This window comes from Macrobrachium nipponense, chromosome 7 (genome assembly GCF_015104395.2).
Source record: "Macrobrachium nipponense isolate FS-2020 chromosome 7, ASM1510439v2, whole genome shotgun sequence".
In the NCBI taxonomy this organism is placed as follows: domain Eukaryota; kingdom Metazoa; phylum Arthropoda; class Malacostraca; order Decapoda; family Palaemonidae; genus Macrobrachium; species Macrobrachium nipponense.
Window position 1 is genome coordinate 106,865,807 of NC_061109.1, and position 14,241 is coordinate 106,880,047.

At 42.3% G+C, this 14,241-nt stretch overlaps 1 protein-coding gene across 3 annotated transcripts in view; it reads left to right on the forward strand.

Moving 5' to 3' along the window:
* The window catches only part of LOC135217089 (E3 ubiquitin-protein ligase RBBP6-like), a 181,909-nt gene that overhangs the window by 110,152 nt on the left and 57,516 nt on the right, over positions 1-14,241 (forward strand). For all 3 annotated transcript variants that reach the window (XM_064252774.1, XM_064252773.1, XM_064252772.1), the window contains exons 5-6: positions 8,232-8,384; positions 9,599-9,793. In XM_064252774.1, coding sequence (XP_064108844.1) covers positions 8,232-8,384; positions 9,599-9,793 — 348 coding nt within the window. The remainder of the gene's footprint in view (positions 1-8,231; positions 8,385-9,598; positions 9,794-14,241) is intronic.

Consider the following 14,241-nt stretch of genomic DNA (forward strand, 5'->3'; position numbering starts at 1 on the left):
AGTTTTCCGTCCGAGAATGGGGCGTGCAGAGCTAACCGCCACGGGTTGCTGTTCTCGAATGGCGGCAGCTTTGATGCGTCCGGTACTGTCACGGACTGTGGCGTGGTCCCGGACTGGAGGATTCCGGACACTAATTCCTCCTGGGCTTGGAGCCTCTGGGCCAGAGATAAGATCGATTGACCCGAGGTCTCCAGGCCTGAGGTGAGTCGAGTGGACACTGACTCGAGTTTGGTGTCCACTTACTTGCTCATCTTCATCATCAGAAGATTTGCAAAGGCCTCCAAAGCCAAGCCGACAGAGGACCTGGCTCTCAACCCCTTGGGTGGGGGAGAAGCCTTGGAAGAGGAAGTCAATGGCTTGGGGCCTGAAGATGACCTTACAGAGTCTGCCGGAGCAGGCTTGGACCCCTTTGGAAGGGATCTTGTCTTCCAAGCCTTGACCTTGGGGATGACCAAGGCTGATCTATCCCAAGTGGGGGCGGACTTGGTAGGAAAGCCCTGGAAAGAAGGGGAAGAAGAAGAAGTGGGGCTAAAAGGGAGACTACATGCCTCACTTACCTCCCTACCTATCTCCTGATCCTCGGTGGCCATCGGTTCGTGGTGGAGGCTGATGGCCGCGACCTCCTCTGTGACCATGTCACATAAGCCCTCTTGGTCCTCCGGGAGGGGTAGTGTCTCCAGACGGATTCCCTCGATGATAGGATCCGCCACAGAAGCAGGAACAGCCGTCGAAGCCGGAGCTCCCGGGTAAAGGAGGGAGCACAGATCTTCGGACAGCACGTAGGGCTGTTTGTCCTTGGCGTTCCTGCTGAATCCTCCCACCCAGGACTTCAGGGACCCTCTGGTCTCCGTCCTGGGTGACAAGCTAGCCCGTAAAAATAATTGAATTAGGATCCCGTCCGGGAGGGTTTGTGTGTCAAAGAAATTTCACAAAGTTGACGTAGCGCAGAAATTTCACGGAAACGACGAGGCGAGAAGTTACTTACCAACTCGTCTTAGATGATGCTGGCCATCTCATAGCAAACAGTGCAAGGGTCTGGATGCCAGACCAAATAATCGTCCAACGGGATGGCGCAGTTGGCATGAGATCGGCAGACCTCATGCCCGTACGGCTTAATCAAGGTAGCCGAACATCCTGCCACCTGGCAGCGGACCATCTGTAAGTTGAAAAGTCTAATGAGTATCATTACGTAGAGGCGCCAGAGTTAACCAGATATTTGATCCGTTAAAGGAAATATCGGTTATCAATTTCAACTCACTGAATGAATAAAAGAAAAGCTCTGGGTGTCTGCCTGCTCTGGAATCCATCTTCGGGATGGTAAAGCTATAACCTGATACGAGCAGAACAGGGGAATAAGGTAAGACCTAAGCCTGAATTTGATTGCATCGTAGCAGAAAAATGCAACGAATTAAATGTAGTCGCATATCTGAGCCCCGTTCTGTCCCCACCGAAATGGGGAACAGTGATAGCAAAGAAGACGGAAAACTGAGTGACGGAAACAACAGTACAATAAACTCCGGTATATTTTACCTGGCGATTGTGATGGTAGACCACACTACGTCTGAACCGATACGGGTCCAGAGACATACCTACAGAGTCTAACAAATTATAAATATAAATAAAATCTAATGTAATCTAATGTAATCTCTTAAAGGCTTCGCCTACTCCGGAGTCTTATAATCCCATTATCATAATAGTAAATACCGGCGGAGACGGGCTGATACAAGCGGAACAGGGGAAAAAGTAAAACCTAGGCCTGAATCTGATCGCATTGGGGGAGAGAAGCGATTCTAAGGTAACTAGAAACGCAGCTCTGAGCCCAAATCCGCCCCCATGTGAGTGGGGAGGCGGAGACAACAGGGAGAAAAGACAACTGAGCGGCGGAGCAGTGGTACGTACAATCTGGTGTATAGCCTGCTGGCTGGTGTGATGGTAGACCCCACCTGACCAGCGGATGTACGGGCCCGGAGACATATAAGGAGATTACACCAACTACTAGCAACCAATCTCCTCCAGCCAATCCCCCCCTTGGAAAAGATAAATGCTCTTGCGGCCGTTCATCAGTAGGATTACTTGCACCATGAGCTAGCTAGGCAGCGCCGGACAAGACCGGTGCAAGGGGGGGTGGGGGGTGGGGTTGGTCTGGAGGAGAGTGGACAAGTCATGAATGCCTGGCCTCAGCAACAGATCAGTGACCACCACCTTACGGGAGCTGTAACTAGCCTACTACTAAAGGGAGCAGAAGACGGTAGGCCAAATGGCACCCTGAAGGAGGCAAAGGCAAGGCCAAGGCTATACACAACAAAACGAACATAAAATAATGATGAGGAATCACTGGAAGAATTGCGAAAGAGGAACAATAAGGGGGAAAGGATACTCCCAGCAGGGACCTAGTCTAACCCTCCGAGATCGGTACGGATCCGGTCAGGTAGGCTAGCTGGCCTCCAAGGATGTCATGACATGGACGGAAGGAACCCAATAAAACCCTCCAAAATAAAAAATTTTGATCTGGTCAGGTAGGAAGGGTCCAGTCCCAACAAACATGACATGAGAGGGACTCTCTATCCTGGACCGCTCTCCCAGCAAGCACAGTAGCGCAGGCCGGGGGCGGTAAGGGAGGGGCCTAAAGGGTGGAGGGTCAGGGCTACCTGACCTACCTTCCAAAACCTAGCCTAAGTCTGGTCGGGTAAGCCAGGGTAGGAAACGCAAAACTTCCAACCTCACAGGGATATGAATACTATCATAAATGTGCTTATAAACGAGTGCATTGCTGGCTAACATCGAAAATACAGTAAAAGCATGCATGCATAAAAATCACGAGAGAGAGAGAGAGAGAAGAATCGCCCTCTCTACAAGACTGGCGTACTATAGGCTAACTAGAAGCCCAAATACACTATACTTGCATGTAATAAGAAATTAATAAATAATACGTACGAAGGGGAACGAACACGCTCCTGAGGGACTGAGGACAAAAGCCAAAGGCTAGAATAATAAAAAATAAACAATTGACAAGAGACCTCAGAGTATGTCAGGAGTGAGTTAGAGCCTACGACGTATGGATAAAAATTGTAAAACCAAAGCTCCAGATACCACGGGAGCTAGAATAATGATGGGGAATACGAAAAAAGCGGTAAAAACAGTTAAAATTAAACAGTGAGGTAAATGTAATCATAAGCAAACAATGGGAAAGAACGCACGCATCGAATGATGCACCCAAGATGACGGATGTAAAAGAGTGTCACCCCAGTTCGCGAGAACTAAGGGGCCAAATAAGGGCTAAAAAGGGGAGCATCGTGCCCACATGAGATACCAAAACGTAAAATGGAATAGTCAACTTGGATGAAGAAGCTTGGAGCTCTGGAGCAGACATGGCTTCGTCAGAACACAGAAAAAGGGGAGCAGCGAGAGAGATATGTGCAATCACTTAACGCGCTAAATACAGGAATGAAGCCACCGGGCGTGAGTTGCAGTAGTAGCGAGCGGAAGGTAGATGTGGTAGTCCTTGTAACAACACTTGCCTAGAGAGGGACTTTGAAGGGAATCTTCTAATTAGCAGAAGACCTGTGGTAGTGGCCTCCACTCGCCCCTGTGCTTATACCGACGCCCTATGGTGTTCGAGCTGAGGGTAGTAACTTCAGCATTCCCTTTAGCTTTTTCTCTGGAATATTTAGCATCAATTTATACCTAGAAATGTGTGCTACAGGACCATTTCATCGGCCAACACAGGTCGAACCCAGAAATAAAGTGTATTAGTGTACATGGTATACAAGAAATACTGTACGTACATACGTACGTATGTAGTAAAATGTGGAACCTTACCTTTCGAGTGAGGCTATCTCCGAAAGTGGCGACAGAGGAGGAGGACAAACGGCAGAAAACCTGTACGTACGTACACTTAACTTTACGAAACACATTAAAAAATGTCAGGAAACATTAAGACTAAACTTTACGAAACACATTAACAAATGGCACAAAACCTTAATGCTTAACTTTACAAAAAACTTAAAATTAAATTTTTTTTTCTTTTTTTCTTCTTTACAAAAAACTTAAAATTAATTTTTTATTTTTTATTTTTACATTTTTTTACTTTTTTTTATACAAAATTTCAATTTCTTTGCCACTTTCAACTTTGTGTTTTTTTCGTATTATCACTTGAATCTTCCTGTTTGCTTACTCCTACTAAAGGCCTTTTTAAAAAATAACTATCCAAGGAAGATTGCTTCTGCCTGCTTTTCACAATGTTCCTGGAAAGACTCAGGGAAACGTCATCGAATTGTGCAGGCATACGACCTGTGTAAGCCTTTTCGGAGTGTCTCTTTTTTACAAATAATTGCACCTTATGAAAAGCAGCTAGAGCATCCTTAATTTTTGCCGTTGTCATAGGGTCGTCTTCCTCCTCCTTGCCCCTGCTAGAGAACTCTTCTTGAACGACGTTATGTTCCATGGCCTCCAATTCCTTCAGGTCATCCGTCGTAAGCTCCTCTTGGTGCTCCTCGAGAATGTCATGGATGTTGTCCTCGTCGACAACCAGCCCCATGGACTTGCCGAGTGCAACGATCTCATCAGGATCTGGTTGCGAAACAGTCTCAGAATCGTCAACTGTTTCTGAATCTGCACCAGCTTCGCCCACGTCGAATCCCTCAAAGTCTCAGGCAGATACGGCATCAGGCCAGAGTTTCCGCCATGAAGAATTCAAGGTTCACCTCGAAACCTCCTGCCAAACTTGATCGATGAGTCGGATGCATATTACGATATCGAAATGCTCCTTCCAAAATTCACGCAAGGTGAAGTTTGTGGTTCGGTGATGTTGAAACATCTCTTGAAAAGATTTTTCGTATACTGCTTCTCGAAGTTCGATATCACTTGCTGGTCTATGGGCTGGAGGAGAGGGGTGGTGTTAGGTGGAAGATAAAGAACCTTGATGAAAGAATGCTCCGCTAGGATATCTTCCTCGAGGCCAGGAGGGTGAGCAGGGACATTGTCCAACACCAGCAGACATTTCAGAGGGAGGCGTTTCTCTTCCAAGAATTTCTTCACTGTCGGGCCGAAACACAGATTTACCCACTCAGTGAACAAAAGTCTCGTTACCCAGGCTTTCGCATTAGCCCTCCACATCACTGGAAGCTTCTCCTTTAGCACTTTGTGGGCTTTGAAGGCTCAAGGAGTCTCCAAATGATACACAAGTTGGGGCTTCACCTTGCAATCCCCACTGGCATTGGAACAAAGTGTGAGCGTAAGCCTGTCTTTCATAGGCTTATGCCCGGGTAGCTTCTTCTCTTCCTCCGTGATGTACGTCTGACGAGGCATTTTTCTCCAAAAAAGGCCAGTCTCATCACAGTTGAAGACTTGCTGAGAACTGTAGCCTTTGTTGATCGTCATCTCATCGAACGTCAAAGGCTTCGGCCGCTTTCGTGTCTGAGCTGGCCGCCTCCCCATGCCGCTCCATCGAATGGATGCCAGTCCGTTTCCGGAATTTTTCAAACCACCCATTAGAAGCCTTGAAGTCTGGGGTTGGCGTCGATGTCCCTTCTCCTCCATCGTCTTTGGCCTGGGCAATCAAATCACTGAAAATAGCGCTGGCCTTGTGGCAGATTGCCGTCTCGGTTATCGTATCGCCAGCGATTTCTTTGTCTTTTATTCAGACAAGAAGCAGCCTCTCGTTGTGCACGTGGCTCCTCTTGTTGGACAAAATAGTCACGCCCTTGGAAGGTGTAGCTGCTTTGATGGCTTCCTTCTGCTTAAGGATGGTGCTTATCATCGACGGATTTTGGCCGTATTCCTTAGCAATCACACTCAACTGCATGCCAGCTTCATACTTTTTTATTATCTCCATCTTCGTCTTCATAGAAAGCATCCTCTTCTTTCCGTGAACTTCAGCAACATCTTGGGACCCATGACTACGTATACTGTACGTAATTAAGTTATGTAGTATATGTACTAAAGTTCTCACACAACACGATAAAGTAGTACGTACAACGAAATCACTAACACGAATTTACGTTAAACAAAATCATATATGTGAACGAACGAATTCCATGTGCGTACACAAACGCTTGTGCGAAGCAGTGGGAAGGATGCCTTTACGTAGAGCACGATGGGAGAGATGCTGACCAATAGGAGAGCAGGATCTTATGGCGGTGACTAGCATCAGGAACCAATGGGAGAGCAGGAGGATGGTGGCGAGTCTACTCAGTTGGCGGCGCGCGAGTTTTAAAATTGTTATCGGTGGTCCGGGCGAATCTCGGGACTTTACAGCAACAACCTTTCGTAACCTGAACTATTTTCATATGTAGAACCAAAAATAATCTTCATATTTGTTTTTGTAACTTGAATTTTTTGTGGCTGGGACTTTCGTATGTTGAGGTACCACTGTAAAATCATGGTCATGAAAAGAGTGGAAATTTTTTGTAAGAACAGGTTTTTTATGCTAGGCCTGCCAATAAAAAACATGTGGGAACAATGTACATTTTTCTTTGTTTAACAAAACCAAGTACTACTACATTGATTCAGTGTAACTATCATATCTGTAGCTATTTAGACATTCCAGTATGAATGATCAAAGAGTCTTAAGTGTGCCAAAAAGCATTAAGCAAAAAATCTTTCTTTAAAGCAGCAATAAAATCACAATTCTTAGCCCCTGACAAAATTCATAACGACTTCAGCAAGCTGTAACTCAGATGGATCAAAGACCAAGAATGGGATAGGTATTGCAGTTGTGCATAATGATGAATCCCATATAGCTGAATTATCCAGTATGTAATGCTTCAATTGTTAATTGCAGCCATGTTAAAATCTTAAAGTCTCATGAACTTGGGAAGAGATTCCACACTTTACTCAGATTCATTTAGTGCTCTCACAGCCACTGGACAATTTAGTCCTCATCTATTAAAGAAATCTAGGGATGGCTATGTTGCCTGGCATCCCATTACAAATCAGTTGCGTTTTGAACAATCGGGCATAGAAGTATGCAACAAAGCTGAATAGTATTGACTATCCCTCAGTTTCTAATACTGATATGAAATGGCCTGTCCTGTCTTAAATTAAACAAAATTATAAAAATAAATGGAATTCTTTCTGTGAGTGGAACTTAAAATGTCAGATAATCTGTGCATCAATTGACTTTTGGTCATCATCTTCCCAGAGAAAATGTGAAGAAGAAACTATGCAGATTTGAGATTGAGGATAGGTTATAGCTCTCACTTTAACCAAAAGTTTACCCTGGAGGGCAATAGATCACCAATATGTAATCTTTGTGGTATTCCTCTTACTTTGGAGCATATATTTGTGAACTCCCCGAGCTAAGGTGGTCTCGACACAAGTCGATCCGATACGACAACATTTTTCTGGAAAATATTCATAAAAAATTTGTCTCCAACTTGAGTTAAAAATCTAAAGTTAAGGTGGTCCTGAAGTCAAGGTGACGTTTAGTTAAAATCCTACGTTACGACGGTGTCGGCTTACGATGTTCCGAGGTTATGACGCTTGTCAATAGACGTTATTTCCAGGGTTACGACGCCTACAACTCTCATCTGGGAGATGAAATATGACACCAAAAATGCAAAATAATCAATATTTGAAGGGTTTTTTTTTAATGAAAAATGCCATAAGAATGCAGTTTACATAGTTTTCAATGCACCCAAAGCATTAAAAGTAAGGTTTTCTTAGGATTTTTGACGATGTTCCGGCTTACAACGATTTTCAGCTTACGACGCGTCTCAAGAACGGAACCCCCATCGTAACCCGGGGACCGCCTGTATTTGGATGAGAGAAAGTAACATCAAATTTCAATTGCAAAGAAGAGGTTTCAGATTATGAGAATCTTAACAAAATTGACATTTCAAAACGATTAACATTTTTAAGACTGCAGTATTGAAATTTTTTATGAAATACAACCATTTTTTTTTTATCTTATACTGCTAGATTATTCATTAATTTGGCAGTTTTATCCTGTAATAAATTTTTTATCATGGAAATGAATAACCGAATGGTTCTAGTGTCAGGCCACAAAAACCAAACATTCATAGATTAATGAATCATTCATATATTAAGGACAAAAATTATGAAAGGTTTCATTTTCCTGTCTCTATACAGTAAAGGTGATTGTATATTAAATATTGCTGAACTTCCAGAATCCTTAAATGATTTTATTTCATTACTTTATTGTCTAGATTTTTTCTTCAGGAACATAGCCTTTTTAGCTTTAGAGCTAATTCAGTCCTTTTTGTTTTTAGGTTTGTAACCAGTGTAATCGAGAAGACCGTTTACTGTTGTGCGATGGGTGTGATCTAGGCTATCATTTAGAATGCCTAAATCCTCCTCTTACACAGGTTCCTGTGGAGGAATGGTTTTGTCCTGTATGTGTTGCAGTTGATGTTCCTGAAACAGTAAGTACTCTGCTATAACTTGAATAAGGCAAAAGTAGAATTTTAATAATGATACTAAAACTAATGTAAACATTGTGTTGGTTAGAACCATTCTTAAACGGGAATTGAAAGTGCCAGGAAAAGAATTAGTAGAAATGATTAGTGATTTTTATAAGCAAGTATTGTAATGCTGTAACACTGACAGGAAGTTTAGTCTTGAAAACACACTTTGTTTGAATCATTTAGATCCCTACCTTGTGGACACTTGGTGAAATCAACACTGTGGTTCAGGGAATTATTAGAAATGATAAGTGCTTTTCAGGAGTCTATCCTGAGATCTAGTAGACTTGAGATATAGTAGACTCAGCTACTAAGTTACATCAAAGGCGGAGCACAGTCGTTTGCTCCTGAAGTTGATCTTTAGGGATTTCATGCAATGTTTGTAAGTGACTTTGGAATGACTTGTTCCTCCATGCAGGAGCATAAGAACTTCAGTTGTAGCTTCACTATGTGTGCTAAACAGATTAGTTCAACAAAGTATATAATTTGACAACAAATGCAAATAATAATTTTGTTTGTAATTCAGCTAATAAACTTTCGGACAGCACTACCTCAGTAGTCTTAGGATATGGAATAAATTTCTCCATTAAAACAAATACCGATTGGCTTGAAATTAGGGATGCATTTTGTAAACCTGAAAAGTAGGGTAATATTACATGAGAAGAAACCAGTTTATGTAAGGGTGTAGTGTACTGGTAATTTGGTAAGATGACTTTGAAATTATATTAAAAGTTTAGGATGATAGTTTAAGGTATATTTTTTGAATGATTAAAATAGGCAGTTATAGCATTTTAGTTTAAGGTGTACATACTGTAATCAGATTCTCTCTCTCTCTCTCTCTCTCTCTCTCTCTCTCTCTCTCTCTCTCTCTCTCTCTCTCTCTCTCTCTCTCTCTCTCTCTCTCCTCTCTCCATGACGGATACTGATTAGCTTGAAATAGCAATTACATATAAGTGTTGTTAGAGGGGGGTTCCAATATATCACAGACGTTCAGTATTTGTGGGTGGTTGTGTTCCCTAACCCCCATGAATATGGTGGTTGACTGTATATATAGTATATATTGTATGTTATTTTAATGCATTTAGACATTTCTGCTATGTATGAATATTTAGTAGGAGAAGGATATAATACTAGCAGGTATAGCTTACATTTGCCTCTTATTTTGTTTGCTCTAGTTGTCACATAGATTATCATCCAGTAGCAGACGTTCAGAACGAACACGAAGATCATCATCAAGATCAGGGAATACTCACCTGGATCAGCAGGAGCTACGTATTCCTCGAACCAGAGCCACTGAAAGGATCCGGGAGCAGATCCAGAAAAAGAAGAGGAGGAAGCGCAGGAAACAAAGAGGACGCAAAAAAGCAAAAGTGTGTATGCATGTTAAGTGAATATGTTAATTCTACTATTAATTTGAATTAAATATTTACTGATTTGCTACATAAAACTTTATGAACCTTTATAAAGTTATGAAGTTTTATACAGAAAAAAACGTGGTCAAAATGTGTTGAGAAAAAAAAAAGACGTGATGCATTAAAAAATTAAGTAAAAAATACCATATAAAACTTTTTTTTTATTCTGCTTGCTATCTTTATTATCACATAATTGACTTACCAAACAATTACATTAGCTGTACGCTTTCTTACCTGGCAGTCGAAAATTCAAATTCCTGGCGGCGGTAGCAGCGCGGCCATCGTTTGTGTAGGTGATACAGATCCCGTCCACTTTCGGGAATACCTGGTACTGCTGAGCTTTAGACTTCAATTCGTTTTTTGCCAGCCATGGGGTAACACCGGTGGTTTGTTGTTGCAGTCGACTTTTGTCACCATTGTTGATTTTTTCTTTTTGGTGATGTACAATTTCTTGGTTGGCTTTTTTGCTTCATCAGTTAGCTGCCAAGTTATTAACAAGTTATTACGAAGATGTCTTGTAGTATTATTATTTGTTGGCAACACTGATCATCACTACCATTTTCGTTTTGGTAACACTCCACTCATTGTTTACAATGGTGGCATGTGTTGTGGTAGGTCCTAGCTATCAAACTATTTCTTTATGTTGTTTTGTTTATTGTTATGTTTTCTAATGTTAATGTTTTGTAGCATGATTACCATAAGTTATGTGCTTGTGTTCATGTGTGCATGAATGTTGTTAGTTATTGTTGTCTGTTTTTCTGTTACAGATGTGGTAGTTTGGTAATGTGTTGAATAAAGCTTGGAATCTGTCACCAAGTGTTTACTTTCATTACAATTTATTCAACACATTACCCATCATGGCCAAGCTGCTGAAGCCGTCCAGACTGGACACAGATCCTAGCTCACCCACTGCAGCCAAAGAGTGGAAGCACTGGCATAAAACATTCACCAACTTCATAGAAGAAAGTGGAGATGCTGCACCAGACAAGTTTAGGGCATTAGTGAATTGTGTGTCCCCGAGTTTGTATGAACTTATTGAAGACACTAGTATACTTTTGAGAGTGCAATCAAGTTGCCGAATGAAGTTTTTGCTAGGCATGTTTTGGCGACACGACGACAGCAGTCAGGAGAATCCCGTGTCGAATTTCTGAGGGAGCTACATAAGCTAAGCAAGGATTGTAACTTCCAGGCAGTCACAGCTGAGCAATATTGACAGGAGCTAGTACGTGATGCATTTATCAATGGTATTGCCTCAGCATTTATTCGTCAGCGCCTACTAGAAAATAAGTCACTGAACCTGGAGGCTGCACACAGTCAAGCTCGTACGTTGGATCTTGCCCAGAGTAGTGCCGACGCGTATACATCTCCACCCATTCCTCATACTGCTGCTTAAGTTCCAGAGCGGCAGGCACAGCCCAGTGGTGACCAGCAGCAGCAGTCAACAAAAGAAGAAGCAGAAAGAAGTTCACCTGGAGATTCAGCTATTGCTGCTGCTTGCTTATCGAAGAGGAAATGCTATTTTTGTGGTAATGCACTCCACAGTACAGGTAGAGTGAGTTGTCCTGCACGTACTGTTAAATGTAACAAATGTGGTAAAACAGGTAATTTTACAAAAGTCTGTAAATCAAAGGCTTCAGGTAGTACTACTGCTGCATTGTATAACCCCACTTTGCTTACAATAGCTGCCACGTATCCAAAGAATCTTTCACATGCAGCTACAAACATCACTGTAAATGGTCATTCATTGAAGGCACTAATTGATTCTTGTAGCTCAGATAGTTTTATTCGTGAGGAAGTAGCACAGAAACTGAATTTGACAATAGTTCCTGTAGGTACAGCAGTCTCAACGGCATCAAAATCTTTAAATGCTAGTTCCCCTGGGTTTGTTACAGCAGACTTAGTGCATCTTGATCAGAAATATCATCGTATCCAGCTCGGCGTCCTGAAGGTTTTATGTTGTGATGTTATCTTAGGTTATGACTTTCAAAAGCAACACCAGAGCGTAACTTTTCAATATGGAGGGAATAAACCAAGTTTAAAGATAACTGGAGCCAAACCTGTCTGTGTATTAGCAACAGCTGATATGGATGAACCATCATTGTTTCCGAACTTGCCTCAACAGTGAAAACCCATTGCAGTTAAATCTAGACGCTATAGCCAGGATGACCAGCTGTTTGTAAAAGACCAGATATCACATTTACTATCTGAAGGTATCATTGAGCCAAGTATATCCCCTTGGAGAGCACAGGTTGTAGCAGTCAAAGATCCACTTGGCAGGCACAAAAAGAGACTTTGCATTGATTATTCCCAGACCATTAACCAATACACAGAACTAGATGCATACCCCCTCCCAAGGATAGAGGATATGGTGCATGACCTTGCAAAATATAAGGTGTTCTCCACATTTGACTTGAAGAGTGCATATCACCAAATCAGCATTAAAGAGAGTGAGAGGAAGTACACTGCTTTTGAGGGTGCAGGGAAATTGTTTCAGTTTTGTAGGATTCCATTTGGTGTCACGAATGGTGTAGCTGCATTCCAAAGAGCTATGGACAAACTAGTTGAAGATGAGAACCTCAAAGATACTTTTCCATATCTAGATAATATTACTGTAGGTGGATTAACTTTTGAACATGATGAAAATGTTCAAAAGTTCTTGGAGGTTGTTCGGAAATGGAAGCTTACCCTCAATGAAGTGAAATCGGTTGTGTCTGTTCCTACAATCAATGTTCTAGGGTATTGTGTTGGTAAAATGTGATAAAACCTGACCCTGACAGATTACGTCCCCTTCAAGAATTACTGCCTCCCACAAATATGGGGTCTCTGCGAAGAGCTCAAGGGTTGTTGTCATATTATGCCAAATGGATCCCCGGTTTTTCTGATATGATTCATCCCTTAGTGAACACAAAAACTTGTCCACTGAGTGAGCCAGCACTAGCTGCTTTTAACTCCTTAAAAAAACAACTTATGGATGTTTCACTACGGTCTGTGGATGAGAGCCTTCCCTTTGTTGTGGAGTGTGATGCTTCGGAAGTTCCTGTTTCAGCAGTCTTAAACCAGGGTGGCCGGCCGGTACTTTCATGTCAAGAACGCTCCAGGGTAGTGAGTTGCATTATCCAGCCGTGGAAAAGGAGGCTACAGCTATTATTGAAGCTGTTCGCAAGTGGAGCCATTTCTTAGCGAGACGACATTTTACTCTGATTACTGATCAGCGATCCGTGATGTTCATGTTAGACAGCAGGAAGAGAACTAAAATAAAGAATAACAAGATACAAGAGTGGAGGTTGGAGCTGGCATCGTACAGCTATACCATACAGTATTGTCCTGGGAAACAGAATATTGCACCGGACACCCTGACTCGTGCCTATTGTTGTTCTATTTCTTTAATGTCGAATCTCACTAACATCCACGAGAACCTCTGCCATCCTGGGGTCACTCGTCTTTTGCACTTTGTGCAATCCAAAAACCTCCCCTTTTCAACAGATGACGTGAAAAGAGTGTGTGCTTCTTGTAAAATCTGTGCACAACAAAAACCGCAATTCCATCGTCCAGGAAAAGGAGTCCTCATAAAGGCCACCCAGCCAATGAAACGTCTTTAGTATTGATTTCAAGGGGCCTCTGCCCTCTACCACGAACAACAAGTACATTCTTACGGTTATTGACGAGTATTCACGTTTCCCCTTTGTGTTTCCCTGTCCAAACATGCATTCTAAAACAGTGATCAAATGTCTTGAATCTATCTTTAGCCTTTGTGGAATGCCTAGTTTTATTCATTCAGATCAAGGTCTTTCTTTCATGTCCCAGGAACTGAAAATGTACCTTTCTCAGAAAGGAGTTGCAACAAGCAAAACAACACCTTATCATCCGATGGGGAACGGCCAGGTCAATGGTATTATTTGGAAATCTATTCGTTTAATACTTGAAACTCGTGACTTGAAGACTCAACACTGGGAGATAGTACTTCCTGAGGTTTTGCATTCAGTTATGTCGCTCTTATGTACAGCAACCAATGAAACCCCTCATGAACGTTTCTTTAGGTTTCAGCGACGCTCTAGTTTTGGAAATACATTACCATCATGGCTTTTGACTCCTGGACCCATACTATTGCGACGACATGTTAGGTCTAGCAAACATGAACCGTTAACTGATCAGGTTCAACTCATGAATGCAAAACCAATGTATGCAAATGTCAAATATCCAAACGTAAAAGAATCAACTGTGTCTACTCGTGACTTAGCTCCAAGTCCTGAGGGTGCAACGATTTCTGTACACCAGGTTGAATCTTTAAGAGAGATGGAGTCCCCAAATACACCTGGAGTGCAGGATGCACAAACTCACGTTACACCTGAAGTGCAGGATGCACAAACTCATGACAGTTCACAAACTCGTGATAACCGTGATTCTCA